Here is a 21,716-nt window from a genome sequence, read left to right as displayed (position 1 = left end):
CAAGCCAGCCATGCCCAAAGGCCATGTTGGACCTGGCCTGGTTAGTTTCACTGTTGGCCCATGGTCTTCTCTGACGCACCTGTCAACCTACATGTGTGCAAAGGTTTTGTTCCTTGTTTTTGTTAGAATCAAATCTTCTAAAGCTATTCAGAGGGGAGGTACTTGATGACTTAAAGAAAATGTAACAATGTTTATTGAACACGATTGCAAGTACAAGGCATATAATAGCTACAACATATTCACATGGACATACATTTACAATCACAGCGGTCACAGATAGAGGGACGAAGACGACATTTAAGAGGAAGAGGAAGAGGGGATGAATGCTACAGAGAGGTTATCAGTATAAACATTGACTGCTTGCTTTGCATGGAAACCTCACGTGATAATCCCAGAACTGGCTTCATTTGGAACTACTAATTTGGTTCACACACATTTGGAGATTGATGACCATTGAGTTGTAACAATCTCTATGATAGCAGTAAAGAGTTGTAGAGACAGTCCACTGACAGGCATAGTGATTGGTTCAAGGGCATCGACACCGTCAGTACGAGTCAGTGATTGGTCGGGAAATGGAGGGGGGATACACACACTGCAGAATGAGAGTCTGGCAGGTGTTTTCAGCTGATGTGGGTTTTCTATTTACACTGATCAAGCAGGATGGAGAGTGAATGAGGCTGTGATGCCTATAGAGAACACAGTTGAGTCTCTCTACAAAACAACCATGCAGCCCCACAGAATATTGACCTTTCAAAAGAACTATATACAGTAGGCAAGTGCCGGAGCAGTCACTAAGCGCTCTGGCTATGGACCATGTCACTGTGTGTTATGAACAGTCCCAGGCCTGGACATCTGAATTCAACCTATAATTGATGCAGCATATTCTTCCTCTCGGACCACGCCTCCTCTCTGTCAATATCAATTAACTATTACAGGTTTGAAACCCGACTGTTCTCTCCCGACCGTTGGGAGTCCATGCTTAACATTCATCTCTTACTGTCCATGTTGCAGTGACTTCTAAACCATTTTAAGCTTTACAACTTAATTCTGAATGTTGTGTCAGTGGGTAAATATCTGGGGTTAGTCCTTGTGTTCAAGGACCTTCAAGGAAAGTTCATGGTCAAAGGTCACGGCAAAGGTCACGGCGAGTTCCCCCCGTTCCCGTCCAGCGGGCAGAGCATGAGCGTGGAGTCCAGGTCCAGCCTGAACGCCGGGTACAGCGGCTGAGAGAAGGCGCAGCGGAACGTGTGCAGCAGCGCCACGGCGTCCGACACGGCGTAGAACGACAGCGTGCCGCTGTGGCGCTCCAGCAGCACGCCGATCCTCGGGCACGGCGCCGCCGCCAACGTGGTCTTACGGTTGTCGTGCCAGGCGGCGTAGCCGGCGTGCGTGCAGCGCAGACGCCACGAGTTCTCGTTCCGGCCCAGCAGGCACGGCTTGCCGCCGCCCTTGCGCCCGATGCCGCGGTACGTCACTCCGATGTCCACCCAGCCGCCGCCGCGCCACTCCACCTCCCAGTAGCTCACGCCGCCGAACTGGCCCTCCCGACAGAGCACCTGGGCCACGCTGTCGAAGCGCTGCGGGTGGAGGGGGTAGGACTGGGGCTCCTCGCCACAGTGGGCGCCGTGGAGGCCCTCCAGGAGGAACAGGGTGGGGTGGGCCGTGTCCGGGTCCAGGGAGAGGCGGCACGAGACTGAGGGGGAGGGGAGGGAGGGAGGGAGTCAAAGTCAACTTTATTTATATAGCACTGTTCATACAAGCAAATGTAGCACGCCTACTTTGCAGAATAAATAAAAACATAGTTCAAAATAAAAATAAGAAAATATAACAGGACAGATCATATAATATAGCCTATATATGGTAAAAGAGAATAGAAAGTAAGAAGCAGGGAGGGAGAGGAGGGTTAAGCAGGGGTGCGTTCAAATTCAGCGAACATAGCGAACGTTTGCGAACGTTAGCCAACTGTTTTCCGTTAGCTTTGTGTTCGCCGCAAACGTTTGCTAACAGAAGCTACCAGTCTGGAGAGGTAGTTCGCCAGTAACGGAACGAGGATCACAATGGACCCAGGCTTGTAGCCTAACGGTATTTTGGAACATCGTTGCGTTTATGCGAACTATTTGGAACGTTCATTAAAAGCCGTTCAAATGTGACCGTTTGGAGAAAACGTGTTTGCGGCGAACGTTCGCCTCTGTTAGCTGAGTTTGAACGCAGCCCAGATGAGATGGTCCCACCTGAAACCTACTTGGCTATGTATCCGTGATCCTGGAAACTAAATTTACTATGTATGAGCGATCCCTTATAATAAAACTCCAGTGAGCTCCATTGAGTCATGAGCAGACAATGGCGCCGCAGCGTCTAGAGATGATGATGTTTGGCCTTGGTGGAAATATGACACACGTGGCCTTCATCACACACACTTCAAACATGTCCGGTGACCTCCTGAATAATGCACACTTCAAACACACACACACACACACTTCAAACTCTTCCAGTGACCTCCTGAATAATGCACACTTCAAACACACACACACACACACACACACACTTCAAACTCTTCCAGTGACCCCCTGAATAATGCACACCTCCATCCCTCGTGTCTGATCTCAGTGCTGTCCAGGTGCATGTCTGCGTTGTACCTGGACACCAGCCTGGTCAACAGGCCTGAATGTCAAAACTGTCCCCTTCATAGAAGATTGATGAGGAGACCAAACACACACCCCAGACATGATCTAAGGATGTCCTGATCTCTGAGGAGAGACCAAACACACACCCCAGACATGATCTAATGATGTCCTGATCTCTGAGGAGAGGAGAATGGGGAGAGAGATACAGATGAGAGAGAGAGATACAGATAGAGAGAGAGAGAGATACAGATAGAGAGAGAGAGATACAGATGAGAGAGAGAGATACAGATGGAGAGAGATACAGATGGAGAGATACAGATGGAGAGAGAGAGAGATACAGATGGAGAGAGAGAGATAGAGATGGAGAGAGATACAGATGGAGATACAGATGGAGAGATACAGATGGAGAGAGAGAGATACAGATGGAGAGAGAGAGATACAGATGGAGAGAGATACAGATGGAGAGATACAGATGAGAGAGAGAGAGATACAGATGGAGAGAGATACAGATGGAGAGAGAGAGATACAGATAGAGAGAGAGGGATACAGATGGAGAGAGAGATATACAGATGGAGAGAGATACAGATGGAGAGATACAGATGAGAGAGAGAGAGATACAGATGGAGAGAGATACAGATGGAGAGAGAGAGATACAGATAGAGAGAGAGGGATACAGATGGAGAGAGAGATACAGATGGAGAGAGAGAGATACAGATGGAGAGAGAGAGATACAGATGGAGAGAGATACAGATGGAGAGAGAGAGATACAGATGAGAGAGAGATACAGATGGAGAGAGAGATACAGATGGAGAGAGAGAGATACAGATGGAGAGAGAGAGATACAGATGGAGAGAGATACAGATGGAGAGAGATACAGATGGAGAGAGAGATACAGAATACAGATGGAGAGAGAGAGATACAGAGAGAGAGAGAGATACAGATGGAGAGAGAGATACAGATAGAGAGAGAGAGAGATACAGATGGAGAGAGAGATACAGATGGAGAGAGATACAGATGGAGAGAGATACAGATGGAGAGAGATACAGATGGAGAGAGATACAGATGGAGAGAGAGATACAGATGGAGAGAGAGATACAGATGGAGAGAGATACAGATGGAGAGAGAGATACAGATGGAGAGAGATACAGATGGAGAGAGAGATACAGATGGAGAGAGAGATACAGATGGAGAGAGATACAGATAGAGAGAGAGATACAGATGGAGAGAGAGATACAGATGGAGAGAGAGATACAGGTGGAGAGAGAGAGATACAGATGGAGAGAGAGATACAGATGGAGAGAGAGATACAGATGGAGAGAGAGAGATACAGATGGAGAGAGATACAGATGGAGAGAGAGATACAGATGGAGAGAGAGATACAGATGGAGAGAGAGATACAGATGGAGAGAGAGAGATACAGATGGAGAGAGAGATGCAGATGGAGAGAGAGAGATACAGATGGAGAGAGAGAGATACAGATGGAGAGAGAGATACAGATGGAGAGAGAGAGATACAGATGGAGAGAGAGATACAGATGGAGAGATACAGATGGAGAGAGAGAGATACAGATGGAGAGATACAGATGGAGAGAGAGAGATACAGATGGAGAAAGAGAGATACAGATGGAGAGAGAGAGAGATACAGATGGAGAGAAATACAGATGGAGAAAGAAATACAGATGGAGAGAGATACAGATGGAGAGAGATACAGATGGAGAGAGAGATACAGATGGAGAGAGAGATACAGATGGAGAGAGAGATACAGATGGAGAGAGAGATACAGATGGAGAGAGAGATGCAGATGGAGAGAGAGAGATACAGATGGAGAGAGAGATACAGATGGAGAGAGATACAGATGGAGAGATACAGATGGAGAGAGAGATACAGATGGAGAGAGAGATACAGATGGAGAGAGATACAGATGGAGAGATACAGATGGAGAGAGAGATACAGATGGAGAGAGAGATACGGATGGAGAGAGATACAGATGGAGAGAGATACAGATGGAGAGAGATACAGATGGAGAGAGATACAGATGGAGAGAGAGATACAGATGGAGAGAGATACAGATGGAGAGAGAGATACAGATGGAGAGAGAGATACAGATGGAGAGAGATACAGATGGAGAGAGAGATACAGATGGAGAGAGAGAGATACAGATGGAGAGAGAGACACAGATGGAGAGAGATACAGATGGAGAGAGAGAGAGATATAGATGGAGAGAGAGATACAGATGGAGAGAGAGAGAGATACAGATGGAGAGAGAGAGATACAGACGGAGAGAGATACAGATGGAGAGAGAGATACAGATGGAGAGAGATACAGATGGAGAGAGAGAGATACAGATGGAGAGAGAGATACAGATGGAGAGAGAGATACAGATGGAGAGAGATACAGATGGAGAGAGAGAGATACAGATGGAGAGAGAGAGATACAGATGGAGAGAGAGATACAGATGGAGAGAGATACAGATGGAGAGAGAGATACAGATGGAGAGAGAGAGATACAGATGGAGAGAGAGAGATACAGATGGAGAGAGATAAAGATGGAGAGAGATACAGATGGAGAGAGAGATACAGATGGAGAGAGATACAGATGGAGAGAGATACAGATAGAGAGAGATACAGATGGAGAGAGAGATACATATGGAGAGAGATACAGATGGAGAGAGAGATACAGATGGAGAGAGAGAGATACAGATAGAGAGAGATACAGATGGAGAGAGATACAGATGGAGAGAGATACAGATGGAGAGAGAGATGCAGATGGAGAGAGATACAGATGGAGAGAGAGAGATACAGATGAGAGAGAGATACAGATGAGAGAGAGATACAGATGGAGAGAGATACAGATGGAGAGAGATATACAGATGGAGAGAGATACAGATGGAGAGAGAGATACAGATGGAGAGAGAGATACAGATGGAGAGAGATACAGATGGAGAGAGATACAGATGGAGAGAGAGAGATACAGATGGAGAGAGAGACACAGATGGAGAGAGATACAGATGGAGAGAAATACAGATGGAGAGAGAGAGAGATATAGATGGAGAGAGAGAGAGATACAGATGGAGAGAGAGATACAGATGGAGAGAGAGATACAGATGGAGAGAGATACAGATGGAGAGAGAGATACAGATGGAGAGAGATACAGATGGAGAGATACAGATGGAGAGAGAGATACAGATGGAGAGAGATACAGATGGAGAGAGATACAGATGGAGAGAGAGATACAGATGGAGAGAGATACAGATGGAGAGATACAGATGGAGAGAGATACAGATGGAGAGAGATACAGATGGAGAGAGATACAGATGGAGAGAGATACAGATGGAGAGAGAGATACAGATGGAGAGAGATACAGATGGAGAGAGAGATACAGATGGAGAGAGAGATACAGATGGAGAGAGATACAGATGGAGAGAGATACAGATGGAGAGAGATACAGATGGAGAGAGATACAGATGGAGAGAGAGATACAGATGGAGAGAGATACAGATGGAGAGAGATACAGATGGAGAGAGAGATACAGATGGAGAGAGATACAGATAGAGAGAGAGAGATACAGATGGAGAGAGAGATACAGATGGAGAGAGAGATACAGGTGGAGAGAGAGAGATACAGATGGAGAGAGAGATACAGATGGAGAGAGAGATACAGATGGAGAGAGAGAGATACAGATGGAGAGAGAGATACAGATGGAGAGAGAGATACAGATGGAGAGAGAGATACAGATGGAGAGAGAGATACAGATGGAGAGAGAGAGATACAGATGGAGAGAGAGATGCAGATGGAGAGAGAGAGATACAGATGGAGAGAGAGAGATACAGATGGAGAGAGAGATACAGATGGAGAGAGATACAGATGGAGAGAGAGATACAGATGGAGAGAGAGAGATACAGATGGAGAGAGAGATACAGATGGAGAGATACAGATGGAGAGAGATACAGATGGAGAGAGAGATACAGATGGAGAGAGAGATACAGATGGAGAGAGATACAGATGGAGAGATACAGATGGAGAGAGAGATACAGATGGAGAGAGAGATACAGATGGAGAGAGATACAGATGGAGAGAGATACAGATGGAGAGAGATACAGATGGAGAGAGAGATACAGATGGAGAGAGATACAGATGGAGAGAGAGATACAGATGGAGAGAGAGATACAGATGGAGAGAGAGATACAGATGGAGAGAGATACAGATGGAGAGAGAGATACAGATGGAGAGAGAGAGATACAGATGGAGAGAGAGACACAGATGGAGAGAGAGACACAGATGGAGAGAGATACAGATGGAGAGAGAGAGAGATATAGATGGAGAGAGAGATACAGATGGAGAGAGAGAGAGATACAGATGGAGAGAGAGAGATACAGATGGAGAGAGATACAGATGGAGAGAGAGATACAGATGGAGAGAGATACAGATGGAGAGAGAGAGATACAGATGGAGAGAGAGATACAGATGGAGAGAGAGATACAGATGGAGAGAGATACAGATGGAGAGAGAGAGATACAGATGGAGAGAGATACAGATGGAGAGAGAGATACAGATGGAGAGAGATACAGATGGAGAGAGATACAGATGGAGAGAGAGAGAGATACAGATGGAGAGAAATACAGATGGAGAAAGAAATACAGATGGAGAGAGATACAGATGGAGAGAGATACAGATGGAGAGAGATACAGATGGAGAGAGAGATACAGATGGAGAGAGAGATACAGATGGAGAGAGAGATACAGATGGAGAGAGAGATACAGATGGAGAGAGAGATACAGATGGAGAGAGAGATGCAGATGGAGAGAGAGATACAGATGGAGAGAGAGAGATACAGATGGAGAGAGATACAGATGGAGAGATACAGATGGAGAGAGAGATACAGATGGAGAGAGAGATACAGATGGAGAGATACAGATGGAGAGATACAGATGGAGAGAGAGATACAGATGGAGAGAGAGATACAGATGGAGAGAGATACAGATGGAGAGAGATACAGATGGAGAGAGATATACAGATGGAGAGAGATACAGATGGAGAGAGAGATACAGATGGAGAGAGAGATACAGATGGAGAGAGATACAGATGGAGAGAGAGATACAGATGGAGAGAGAGAGATACAGATGGAGAGAGAGACACAGATGGAGAGAGATACAGATGGAGAGAAATACAGATGGAGAGAGAGAGAGATATAGATGGAGAGAGAGAGAGATACAGATGGAGAGAGAGAGAGATACAGATGGAGAGAGAGATACAGATGGAGAGAGATACAGATGGAGAGTGAGATACAGATGGAGAGAGATACAGATGGAGAGATACAGATGGAGAGAGAGATACAGATGGAGAGAGAGATACAGATGGAGAGAGATACAGATGGAGAGAGATACAGATGGAGAGAGAGATACAGATGGAGAGAGATACAGATGGAGAGAGATACAGATGGAGAGAGATACAGATGGAGAGAGATACAGATGGAGAGAGATACAGATGGAGAGAGATACAGATGGAGAGAGAGATACAGATGGAGAGAGAGATACAGATGGAGAGAGATACAGATGGAGAGAGATACAGATGGAGAGAGATACAGATGGAGAGAGAGATACAGATGGAGAGAGATACAGATGGAGAGAGAGATACAGATGGAGAGAGATACAGATGGAGAGAGAGATACAGATGGAGAGAGAGATACAGATGGAGAGAGATACAGATAGAGAGAGAGATACAGATGGAGAGAGAGATACAGATGGAGAGAGAGATACAGGTGGAGAGAGAGAGATACAGATGGAGAGAGAGATACAGATGGAGAGAGAGATACAGATGGAGAGAGAGAGATACAGATGGAGAGAGATACAGATGGAGAGAGAGAGATACAGATGGAGAGAGAGATACAGATGGAGAGAGAGATACAGATGGAGAGAGAGAGATACAGATGGAGAGAGAGATGCAGATGGAGAGAGAGAGATACAGATGGAGAGAGAGAGATACAGATGGAGAGAGAGATACAGATGGAGAGAGAGAGATACAGATGGAGAGAGAGATACAGATGGAGAGATACAGATGGAGAGAGAGAGATACAGATGGAGAGATACAGATGGAGAGAGAGAGATACAGATGGAGAAAGAGAGATACAGATGGAGAGAGAGAGATACAGATGGAGAGAAATACAGATGGAGAAAGAAATACAGATGGAGAGAGATACAGATGGAGAGAGATACAGATGGAGAGAGAGATACAGATGGAGAGAGAGATACAGATGGAGAGAGAGATACAGATGGAGAGAGAGATACAGATGGAGAGAGAGATGCAGATGGAGAGAGAGAGATACAGATGGAGAGAGAGATACAGATGGAGAGAGATACAGATGGAGAGATACAGATGGAGAGAGAGATACAGATGGAGAGAGAGATACAGATGGAGAGAGATACAGATGGAGAGATACAGATGGAGAGATACAGATGGAGAGAGAGATACAGATGGAGAGAGAGATACAGATGGAGAGAGATACAGATGGAGAGAGATACAGATGGAGAGAGATACAGATGGAGAGAGATACAGATGGAGAGAGAGATACAGATGGAGAGAGATACAGATGGAGAGAGAGATACAGATGGAGAGAGAGATACAGATGGAGAGAGATACAGATGGAGAGAGAGATACAGATGGAGAGAGAGAGATACAGATGGAGAGAGAGACACAGATGGAGAGAGATACAGATGGAGAGAGAGAGAGATATAGATGGAGAGAGAGATACAGATGGAGAGAGAGAGAGATACAGATGGAGAGAGAGAGATACAGACGGAGAGAGATACAGATGGAGAGAGAGATACAGATGGAGAGAGATACAGATGGAGAGAGAGAGATACAGATGGAGAGAGAGATACAGATGGAGAGAGAGATACAGATGGAGAGAGATACAGATGGAGAGAGAGATACAGATGGAGAGAGATACAGATGGAGAGAGAGATACAGATGGAGAGAGATACAGATGGAGAGAGAGATACAGATGGAGAGAGATACAGATGGAGAGAGAGAGATACAGATGGAGAGAGAGATACAGATGGAGAGAGAGAGATACAGATGGAGAGAGAGAGATACAGATGGAGAGAGAGAGATACAGATGGAGAGAGAGATACAGATGGAGAGAGATACAGATGGAGAGAGAGATACAGATGGAGAGAGATACAGATAGAGAGAGATACAGATGGAGAGAGAGATACATATGGAGAGAGATACAGATGGAGAGAGAGATACAGATGGAGAGAGAGAGATACAGATAGAGAGAGATACAGATGGAGAGAGATACAGATGGAGAGAGATACAGATGGAGAGAGATACAGATGGAGAGAGAGATGCAGATGGAGAGAGATACAGATGGAGAGAGAGAGATACAGATGAGAGAGAGATACAGATGAGAGAGAGATACAGATGGAGAGAGAGAGAGATACAGATGGAGAGAGAGAGAGATACAGATGGAGAGAGAGAGAGATACAGATGGAGAGAGAGAGAGATACAGATGAGAGAGAGATACAGATGGAGAGAGAGAGAGATACAGATGGAGAGAGAGAGATACAGATGAGAGAGAGATACAGATGGAGAAAGAGAGATACAGATGGAGAGAGAGAGATACAGATGGAGAGAGAGAGATACAGATGGAGAGAGAGATACAGATGGAGAGAGAGAGATACAGATGGAGAGAGAGATACAGATGGAGAGATACAGATGGAGAGAGAGAGATACAGATGGAGAAAGAGAGATACAGATGGAGAGAGAGAGAGATACAGATGGAGAGAAATACAGATGGAGAAAGAAATACAGATGGAGAGAGATACAGATGGAGAGAGATACAGATGGAGAGAGAGATACAGATGGAGAGAGAGATACAGATGGAGAGAGAGATACAGATGGAGAGAGAGATGCAGATGGAGAGAGAGAGATACAGATGGAGAGAGAGATACAGATGGAGAGAGATACAGATGGAGAGATACAGATGGAGAGAGAGATACAGATGGAGAGAGATACAGATGGAGAGAGATACAGATGGAGAGAGATACAGATGGAGAGAGAGATACAGATGGAGAGAGAGATACAGATGGAGAGAGATACAGATGGAGAGAGATACAGATGGAGAGAGATACAGATGGAGAGAGATACAGATGGAGAGAGAGATACAGATGGAGAGAGAGAGATACAGATAGAGAGAGATACAGATGGAGAGAGATACAGATGGAGAGAGATACAGATGGAGAGAGAGATACAGATGGAGAGAGAGACACAGATGGAGAGAGAGAGATACAGATGAGAGAGAGATACAGATGAGAGAGAGATACAGATGGAGAGAGAGAGAGATACAGATGGAGAGAGAGAGAGATACAGATGGAGAGAGAGAGAGATACAGATGAGAGAGAGATACAGATGGAGAGAGAGAGAGATACAGATGGAGAGAGAGAGATACAGATGAGAGAGAGATACAGATGGAGAAAGAGAGATACAGATGGAGAGAGAGAGATACAGATGGAGAGAGAGAGATACAGATGGTGGAGAGAGATCCTCTTTCTCAGAAGCGCCAGGGTGAATAGTGCCAGGGTGAATAGCGCCAGGGTGAATAGTGCCAGGGTGAATAGTGCCAGGGTGAATAGTGACAGGGTGAATAGTACCAGGGTGAATAGTGACAGGGTGAATAGTGACAGGGTGAATAGTGACAGGGTGAATAGTACCAGGGTGAATAGTGACAGGGTGAATAGTGACAGGGTGAATAGTACCAGGGTGAATAGTGCCAGGGTGAATAGTGCCAGGGTGAATAGTGACAGGGTGAATAGTGACAGGGTGAATAGCGACAGGGTGAATAGTACCAGGGTGAATAGTGACAGGGTGAATAGCGCCAGGGTGAATAGTGCCAGGGTGAATAGTGCCAGGGTGAATAGTGCCAGGGTGAATAGTGACAGGGTGAATAGTACCAGGGTAATGGAGGGATGAGAAGGTGTAAGCCTTCTTATATGAGCCTGGGGCCGGTTGCACAAAACATCTTAAGTTTTTCCCTTAAGTATGACCCTTAAGGGTTAATTTCCCCTTAGTTAAGGGGATTACTTAAGGGTGTTGCACAGAATCCCTTACATGGTTTCCTTAGCTAAGGGGAAACGTTAAGGGTTTTCATACAAGGAAAGAGATTTTACAGCAGTAAAATTGTAGTTTCCATGGTGACCATTGGTTTGCTTGCACGTGACCGGCTATCTGTCACAACACTACACTGGGACGTCCTGAGACGCTGGGGGACATGTCTGAGGAGAAAAAGAGAAAGCCGACCCGGTCTGAGGAAGAGAAAGTTGATGGAGTGTTGATTTTTCCGATTAATAAATTGCTCCTCGTACTGGGTGGGTGCTTGAATCTTGATGTGCGTCCCGTCTATCACCCCGCACACTTTCGGGAAGCCGGCAACATTAAAAAAGGGCGCCGCTACCGCATCCTCCTCCCGTTTAGATGGGAAGTTGACCACCTCATCCAGCAGACCGGTAAGGGCGTTTGATACCCGGTGAACCACACGGCACACAGTAGAACGGTGGACATGAATAATGTCTGCGAGGACCGACTGAAAAGATCCCGTCGCATAAAATCGGAGCGCAATCATCAATTGTAACGCGGCTGGAAGCGCATAGCTTCGGAAGGTTGGGTGGTCCAAGCCCAGGCGGTCGGACAAGTCAAAAATGGACTGTCGATCAAATCTGTAATTAAATATCAGTTGTTCCTCACTAAGAGTGTCTAGTGGGTTCTCCCTGTCGCGGAACACTCTTCTTGGGACTCGATTTCCATCGTTTATGTTCATAAACGCAGCCATAACTTAGCTAAGGTTGGGGTAGAGGTCCCTTATGTTTTTTCCCTTATTTTGCTTGCTAAGGTCTTTTGTGCAACACCTTAACTGACTTTAAGGGACTCCTTAAGTATTATACCGAGATAAGTAGAAAACCTTAAATACTTGAGGGACATCTTAAGGAAACCTTAAGGGGAATACTTAAGGTTGTTTGTGCAACAGATTTTATTTTAAGGAAACCTTAAGTCAGAACTTAAGGGAAATATTAACTTAAGATGTTTTGTGCAACCGGCCCCTGGTTTGCACAGGGTTGTGAAAAACCCAGGCCCCTCAAATTACCACAGGATTACAGTGACTGGGTATAGGGTGTGTGTGTGTGTGTGTGTGTGTGTGTGTGTGTGTGTGGTGGGGGGCAGTCAAAGTAAATTTATTTATATAGCACCATTCATACAAATCAATGTAGCACATAGTGCTTTACATAATAGGAGAAGGATAAAAACAAAAATCATACAAACACAGTGAGAACAGATTTAAAAGAAACAATAAAAGTAAAAGCATAAAAAAATAAAATAGTGTAAAATAGAATTTAAAAAAACTATAAAAACAGAATGCAAATTAAGAACACTAAGATATTAAAACAAGTAAAGCTGTGGTAAAAGCAATGTTAAAAAGGTATGTTTTTGAGGGAACAGTTAACAATGGCTTGAATGAGTAGTAAAGGGAAAAATCATGTTTAGCCCTGTTTTAAGGTTACTTATGATCATATACAATGGTTCAGATCAAAACGTTGACAAAACTAGCACTTTTGAGAAAGTCTGATAACTGCTCTACCACCGTTTAGGTCATACAATGGATGTGGGTGGGCACCTTGAAAAATCATTCAAAAACATGTTAAACTCTCGATTTCAAAGACAAGAAGCTCACCGAGGGGGTAATTGGTGTCCGTTGGTGTTCTGACATCAAATTCGCCGCAAAGTATGAATCCTGTAGGGTTTTATTGATCATTTTATGAAATCCATTGACTTGTATTGACGCGACCGTTGTAGATGTGTAGATCAATCCGCAGAGGGGATTCAGGAAGCGGAACTACTTACGGTAGCTATTGTTATTGTTTATGTTGCTAGGATACCTAGTTTGCGGACGTTTACACACGTATTTGCTGCGACTAAATAGTTCCATGCTAAATATTTAAAAAAGCCTTTCCAGATGAACTAGAATCTTACTTTATGGCGAATTATACGTCAGAACGCCAACTAACACCTCAGTGAGTTTCTTGTCTTTGAAATTGAGAGTTTAACATGTTTTTGAATGATTTTTCAAGGTGCCCACCCACATCCATTGTATGACCAAAACGGTGGTAGAGCAATTATCAGACTTTCTCAAAAGTGCTAGTTTTGTCAACGTTTTGATCTGAACCATTGTATATGATCATAAGTAACCTTAAAACAGGGCGAAACATGCATTTTCCCTTTACTACTCCTTTAAGTGTCCTCAGACACAGAGTTAATGGCCTTGTTGGTAATAGGATGGAGAGGGCATGTAGACGACTGAAGTTGTGACACCAGTACTTACATCTCAGGAAGTTCGCTCTCATCCTCTGGTCTGACACCTGGAGTGAGAGGGAGGAGAGAGGGAACGACATGGGCACCGCTAGAGAGAGAGAGAGAGAGAGAGAGAGAGAGAGAGAGAGAGAGATCTGTCAAGGTTAACCCACCTTTGGACTTACAGTATTGCGACACTGGGCCAAGTGTGACCTGATACTGTCGTACAGGTGACCCCCTTGGAGCGTGTGTGTGTGTGTGTGTGTGTGTGTGTGTGTGTGTGTGCGCGTGTGTGTGTGTGTGCGTTTGTGTGTGTGTGTGTGTGTTCCTCAGGCTTACCTTTCACACACTCCCCGCTGGACAGGTTACAGGCAGAGGAGGTCTCGTTGACTACGAAGAAAAGACACAATGTCAACGTGAAGGCATGGCAGTTCTAATACCTGTGTGTGTGTGTGTGTGTGTGTGTCAGGTCAGTGTGTGTGTGTGTGTGTGTGTGTGTGTGTGTGTGTATGTGTGTCAGTGTGTGTGTGTGTGTGTGTGTGTGTGTGCATCCCCACCAGCGCGGCTGATCTTGTCCACCTCCTCTCTGCAGAGCTCGTCCATCCTGGCCCGGAGGGTGGACAGGGCCTTCCTGGCCGTGCTGAAGCCCTCCGTGGGCAGACTGGGCGCCCTGTTGCCCCTCCCAGTGGCTGGGAGGACGCACAGCAGGGCAGCAGACTGGCCAAGTAGGGAGGGAGGGGAGGAGGAGGGAGGGAGGGAGGGAGGGGAGGAGGAGGGAGGGGAGGAGGAGTGGAAAAGTAGACGAGTGGAAAAAAAAAAAAAAAAATCTATAATCTCAGAGAGCTCTTTGTCTCTCTCTCCTCTGACTCTCCGTTCTTCTCTCTCCTCTCTGACTCTCCCTTCTTCTCTCTCTCCTCTCTGACTCTCCGTTCTTCTCTCTCCTCTCTGACTCTCCCTTCTTCTCTCTCTCCTCTCTGACTCTCTCGTTCTTCTCTCTCTCCTCTCTGACTCTCATTCTTCTCTCTCTGTCTGATATTTTTCTCTGCTGCTCTCTCTTCCTGTTCCTCTAATTCCCTTTTCTTACTTTCCATTCACCACCGACCTACTTCTCTCCCGTCTCTCTCTCTCTCTCCCTCACCTGTCTCTCTCTCTCTCTCCCTCACCTGTCTCTCTCTCTCTCTCCCTCACCTGTCTCTCTCTCTCTCTCCCTCACCTGTCTCTCTCTCTCTCCCCCTCACCTGTCTCTCTCTCTCTCCCGCACCTGTCTCTCTCTCTCTCCCTCACCTGTCTCTCTCTCTCTCCCTCACCTGTCTCTCTCTCTCTCTCTCTCCCTCACCTGTCTCTCTCTCTCTCTCTCTCTCTCTCCCTCACCTGTCTCTCTCTCTCCCTCACCTGTCTCTCTCTCTCTCCCTCACCTGTCTCTCTCTCTCTCCCTCACCTGTCTCTCTCTCTCTCCCTCACCTGTCTCTCTCTCTCTCCCTCACCTGTCTCTCTCTCTCTCTCCCTCACCTGTAGAAAGTGAGCGTTGTCCTCCGTCAGCAGCAGCTGGCTCATCTCCTGTTCTCTCCTCCGTAGGTCTTCCATCTCTCTTTCCAGGGTCTCCATCTCTCTCTCTGCCCGGACCAGGACAGCTCTCTCTCTGGCCTCTAGCTTCGTCCTCACCTGGGACAGACACACACACACACGCACGCACACAACACACACACACACACCACACATACAACACACACACACACACCACACACACACACAACACACACACACACAAACGGAATATAACACAAAACTGCTTTTCTAGATCAATTTTCTTGTATTAACTAAAATATCCGCTGATTTTTTCCCGCCTTATACAAATTGAGCTCTACCATCTGTGAAAATGCTTTAGTGACGCCAAAACATTTCCTTATTGACTGCTGCCCAACGCATGAGCCTATGTGTGCACGCTTTGAAATGCGCAGTTGAGACTATCGTCAAATCGCCCAACCCTGATGTAGACTATGGGAAACACTGCATAAAAACATGGGGGCATCTGAAGTAGATGGACAATGTGGGCCAGATGATTCATGTTTAACAACAAAAATAGGCATCTTTTATTGTGCTGCCTGCGAGTTTGAGTTGAAAGTTTAACAGCTGTTAATCTCCTCAGCCTAGGCATAGGAAAACAAAACAAAGGAGGAAGGAATAATCAAATCTCTGGTTTAAGGCCAGACACCCCACCCTAATAGGGTTATTTTTCTTCTATACGTTTTATTGACAAACACTTCCAAATATGCAAATGAGGTAAATACTCATTAAAAATGCGCTAATTTGCATATCACAAGAACATATTTTTCACAAAATCTATTATAATTAGACTGATTATTTTTGTTTTGTTTTGATAGCAAACACATTGATCAGACTTTTATGAAGGGACTTGTCAAAATATTGTTATTTCATTGAATTATGACAAAAACACCATTCACATGTGTGATGAAAGCATATTTTTCACATATTTACAGCTTAAATGTCACATAAAATCTAATTCTCAGGTATTCAAAAAAGCCTTCATAAAAGTCTGGTCATAAGTCCTATGAACCATCATATGAATTGTAATGTACCACTTTTGAAGGCTGAGAAAAATTATTTGGCGTATGGGGAAAAGGTAATCTTGAGAAAACGGACTTTAAACATAAACTGATATATTTATGAAGAAAACATTGTAACCACTTTCAGCATGAATCACTTCCTCACCGTAGGAAATGTCCATATATGGACTGCATAGCGTTGTACTTATAAAATAAGCTTTCGAATTATATTTAATTCAATATGGATTGTTTTAAAAACAGTGGTTGAATTTCTACATAAAACATGCTACTGTAACAAGAACTAAATGTATGCTAGGTGTAGTTGACGGTCATGGGCTAAAGTGATGAAATGAAGGTATTGAAATCAATAGTTCGCAGTTTATTTGTACATTTTATGAATGTATGGTCGTTATTGATGGAAAATATCCAAAAATCTGAAAATTGACAGTTGGGTGTCTGGCCTTAAACAGGCGAATCTGATCTGACTCATTAACATATCCTTCCTGCCCTCTTCAAGGTCATCTCAGATCGAAAGCGTAGGATGGGTGAAAGCGTGTTCTTCTCTACCAAGCTGCTGCCCCAGAAACCCATCCTGTCATTTGAGATCAGGGATTTCCCTGGAGGAAACGAGGGAGAGCGACGGGGAGGGTGATGTCTGGTCTCTCTCTCTCTGGTGTCTCTGGTCTCACCTCTCCTCTGGTCTTCTCCAGCCTCTGGACCAGGTCCAGAAACAAGGCATCGCTCTCCTCCAGCACGGCCGACGCTGATACCTACAGCACGGGACGGCAGAGGGGGAGATGGAGTTCATAGAGGAGAGGGTTGGGGCAGATGGGAGATGGAGTTCATGTGTCTGTGTGTGTGTGCCGCACCCACCTTGAGGGACTCGATGCTCTGTTGAAACTCCTCCAGCTCTCTCTCTCCACTGCTGATCCGACCTTGCACCACCCTCTGACTGTCCTGCAGCTGGGCCTGGGAGAGAGGGAGGGGGAGAGAGAGAGAGAGAGAGAGAGAGAGAGAGAGAGAGAGAGAGAGAGAGAGAGAGAGAGAGAGACAGACAGAGAGAGAGAGAGAGAGAGAGAGGGGGAGGGAGAGAGAGAGGGGGAGAGAGAGAGAGAGAGACAGAGAGAGAGAGAGAGAGAGAGAGAGAGAAAGACAGAGAGAGAGAGAGAGAGAGAGAGACAGAGAGAAAGACAGAGAGAGAGAGAGAGAGAGAGGGGGAGGGAGAGAGAGGGGGAGAGAGAGAGAGAGAGGGGGAGGGAGAGAGAGAGGGGGAGAGAGAGAGAGAGAGAGAGAGGGAGAGAGAGAGGGGGAGAGAGAGAGAGAGAGAGAGAGAGAGACAGAGAGAGAGGGAAGAAGAGAGTGAGAGAGAGCGAGAGAGAGAGAGGGAGAGAGAGACAGACAGAGAGGGAGACAGAGAGGGAGAGTGGGAAGAAGAGAGAGTGAGAGAGAGAGAGAGAGAGAGAGAGAGGGAGAGAGACAGACAGAGAGAGGGAGGGAGAGAGGGAGAGTGGGAAGAAGAGAGAGAGAGAGAGAGAGAGAGACATTATCCCTCATTTACAGTGATGACGAGTTTACAGACACCAAAAAAAAGCAATATACAATAATAATAATAATAATAATATAAAACAATTACAGGTAGAAGTACATAGGTCTAGATGGACCTAGATGGCCATGGATTTAAACTGTGACTGAAGGAAGGACCTCAAGCTTTAGAGTCTGTTGTAAGGTATAAGGAGCATCATGGAAACCAGGCCAGGTCCAACCCGGCTTATGTGCGTAGCTGGCTTGTTTCTGTTCAGGACTGGTAGGACGGAAGCTAGTCATGCCACTGAAATAGCTGTCTGATAAATAATATCTGATAAATAAAGATGGGGCTTGTCACCTGGACACATCAGTTCCAATGCTTCCAATGCTAATCCAGCACAATAAGAGCGGGATAGCCAGTTAGCTCATGAGCTCACAACAACTAGCAGAAGCTTCCCTGACATTAATTGTAGCGATCTGTGGCTAAAGCAGTTACACTGATGATTCCTGTAACGTTAGCCATTTTGCTGCAATTGGTTCAACTCCTGTTTTTGGATAAAGGTAAGGGATAAAAAGATTGGAGTGAAAGGATGAACGTGTGGCGGTTGGGGTAAAGTCCCGTAAAGTCATTTCGGTTAGAATAAGGGTTGGGGTTAGAATAGAATATGGGTTGGGGTTGGGACAGGATCTGACCTATAAGGCAAGGGGTAAAGGTCGGAGTGAAAGGTTGAACATGTGGAGGTTTGGGGTATGGCATAACGGAGAGCATGGACATGACACACACAAGGCTACTTGTCTGGGGAAAAAAGAACGGGAAAGGACACGTCTTCACCAAATCTAGCTGCTCTACCTCCAACAAAGGAAGCGTTCACTGAAAATGTAAAGAGGTCCCACTTCCAAGCGTACCTGTGGCGAAATCTCAATAACATTCTGCCACCTGCAATGAACCCAGAGGAATTTGGATGGAAGAAGAACACCAGTAACAGGGCACTGATCCCAATCCACCTACCAGAAGATGTCAAACTGGTTCCAGACTACATCCTGAAGATGATCCGGTGTGGCTGCAAGAGTGAGACTCCTTGTAGCTCCAAGAAATGCAGCTGTAAATGGTTTGTGTATTTATGGTTTGCCATGCACAATGTTCTGTACATGTTTCAGGGTAGGATGCTCAAGACCCTAATACGTAATATTATTACCATAACTTGAGCATAAATTGTGCTTTTTGCCTCCGCCCACCCACCAGATGATTTCTGTCTACGCCTCTGCAGTATTCATTTAGAACACATGACCTCCTTTATTAACAGTCATTGTAGACGATCCATTTGATGCATTTAATCCTATAATGTATGGAATATCATAAGTCTCTATTTTTGTGTGATTTTGGCATTTTCGGGCATGAAGGGGTGAACATCTGAAAATGCTCAAGGGATATCACCGAGCACCCTCCTGTATTTTGAAGAGGAACCCCCAAGATCTTTCTACTGAGGTGAATTCTGGGGGAACATGTGTAGTGTGTAGAGAATGATCTGTTAGAATTACACCACACATGTTTTTTATGTTATGTTTTTATTGTTTTATGTGTTTTTTTCCATACTGTTTTTGTAATGCACATGTGCATAAGTGTGGGTGCATACTCACTGGGTGGGGATGCACTTGTTTGATTTAGTTGGATACATTTTGTGGGGGGAAGAGCTGCACCCCTTTTCCTGTTGCTCATGTTTCGTTGCCCATATCAATAAATGGACCAACACAATGCAAACTTGAGTTGTGTGTCGCAGCTAATAACTCCTGCTACAAACGTTGTTTTACCTGGCTTGAAAGGGTTAATACTAATCATTTGCAATGCTACACATTTCACCCCTTGTATGCAAAAACATTAGAGAATGTAAATTGGATGCATTTAATTTATATATTCAGCATGGAATATCATAAGTCTCTATTTTTGTGTGATTTTGGCATTTTCAGGCATGAAGAGGTTAATATCTGAAAATGCTCAAGGGATATGACCCCCCCAAGCACCCTCCTGTATTTTGAAGAGGTACCCCCAAGCTACAAGAAACAGCAAAGACAAAAACCCGACAAAACAAGGTTGAACCCCATGGCTCCCGGACTGCCAGGATTTGAGCACTAGATTTGTGCATTAATGTTCCAGACCCATAGAGAGATCTGCGCATGCAGTAACGTAGTTAACGTAGCCTACGTAGTGTATCAGTATAAGAGCTCTCATGGGTCTGGTGTTGAGACTAGTGGAGAATGGGGAACTCTCACACCGCATTAGCAAAGCTCAACAGTTAGGCTATAGTGCTGTTAAGACTTATAATGAGCGTATAGGCTAGCCTACTCACCTGTCTTCTGGTTCTTTGGGCGTCCACGTTGTGTCCCAGGCCCAGTTCTTCTTGGTCGGACTCGCAGAGCAGACAGTCGCCGCTCCACTCCGCCGCGTCACCGCCCCGGCCGCCGCCCTCCAAGCCCAGGCGGTGCTGCGCGCACAGCCGCTCCGCCAAGCTCTCCACCGCGCCCACCAGCTTGTGCCTCCGCAGCGTGCCCACGTCGTGGTGGGGCTGGACGTGAAACCCACAGAACGAGGCCAAGCATACGAGACACGACTTCGACGCCTTGAGCTTGTTTTCAACGGGGCAAAAGTCGCAGGGAACGTCCCCTACCCCGCCGCGGTATAGCTCTGTCCCGGTGGACGTCAGGCCTGGCATCTCGTTCATTTTGACTTGTTCCACCACCTCGGCGAGGACCGTGTTCCGTCGGAGCACCGGTCTTGGGCTGAACGTCTCTCGACATTGCGGACAGCTGTATTGGCCGTTATCCGCTTGGTCCCAGTAGCTGTTGATGCAGGACATGCAATAGGTGTGACCGCACGGTATGGACACCGGGTCCTTCCACATAGACAGGCAGATAGGGCATCTAAACTGGCTTTCCGTCACCGAGATATTCGCTTGTGCCATATCAGTGTTTAGGCCTGTCGAGGCCACCGAAACCGACCTTTCCGTGTCTCTCAGCGGGTTGTTTAAGACGGGGACAGACAGGGAGGAGTCCGGATCTACGGGAATAGCCGCTCCAACATATCACCGAGTCCTACGGGAGCTGGTTACGCTGCGCACGCAGCCACTCACACGGGAAAGACCCACCTATCAGATGCCGAGCTTCTACCGTATGCCCTCGACTACATGCGCAGCAGAACCTAGGCACTATCACAATGAATTACACTGGGAAACAATAGGCTGCTTGAGACAAATGTTTAAGTGAACATTACCATTTTATTTAAAACATGTTATATTTGAAACTGTACTGGGGAAAATATTTTGAATTTGTTTCTTATATGAAGAGTATAGACTACAGTCACTCTTGACAAATAAACTTATTGTGAGTCACTTTGGATAAAATGCATCTGCTAAATGACTAAAATGCAAAAGACAGTAGGCTATGCCAAGCTTCTTTTTTGCTGAATATTATAGTGAAAACCGTGGTAAAGATGCGTTAAAACATGATATTTGTTTAGACAGTTTCTAACATGGGCTTTATACCAGTTGTATTACAGTGTTCTAGAGGATTCCACCCCTGCAGTTCGTTGATATCCCAGATGAACTGAAGAGGGAGGTCCTTCATCCTCCTGGTAGACCTGATTGAAACGTTCACTCTGGGCCACAGTCATTG

The 21,716-nt window shown here is 45.7% G+C and overlaps 1 protein-coding gene across 1 annotated transcript; it reads right to left on the bottom strand.

Annotated features, from left to right (window-relative positions):
• Positions 1-1,139: 1,139 nt before the first annotated feature.
• Positions 1,140-21,007, bottom strand: LOC311327327 (E3 ubiquitin/ISG15 ligase TRIM25-like; the record flags this gene model as incomplete). Its single annotated transcript, XM_084460359.1, has 8 exons — positions 1,140-1,693; positions 13,994-14,071; positions 14,302-14,352; positions 14,520-14,679; positions 15,472-15,624; positions 17,216-17,296; positions 17,400-17,495; positions 20,396-21,007. The coding sequence occupies 8 exons, from the start codon at positions 21,005-21,007 to the stop codon at positions 1,140-1,142; spliced, it is 1,785 nt and encodes a 594-aa protein (XP_084316485.1).
• Between the last annotated feature and the right edge of the window lie 709 nt (positions 21,008-21,716).

Source organism: Borostomias antarcticus (genome assembly GCF_949987555.1).
Source record: "Borostomias antarcticus genome assembly, chromosome: 31".
Lineage (NCBI taxonomy): Eukaryota > Metazoa > Chordata > Actinopteri > Stomiiformes > Stomiidae > Borostomias > Borostomias antarcticus.
The sequence above is the reverse complement of the archived record's forward strand: the minus strand, read 5'-3'. Positions and strand labels throughout refer to the sequence as shown.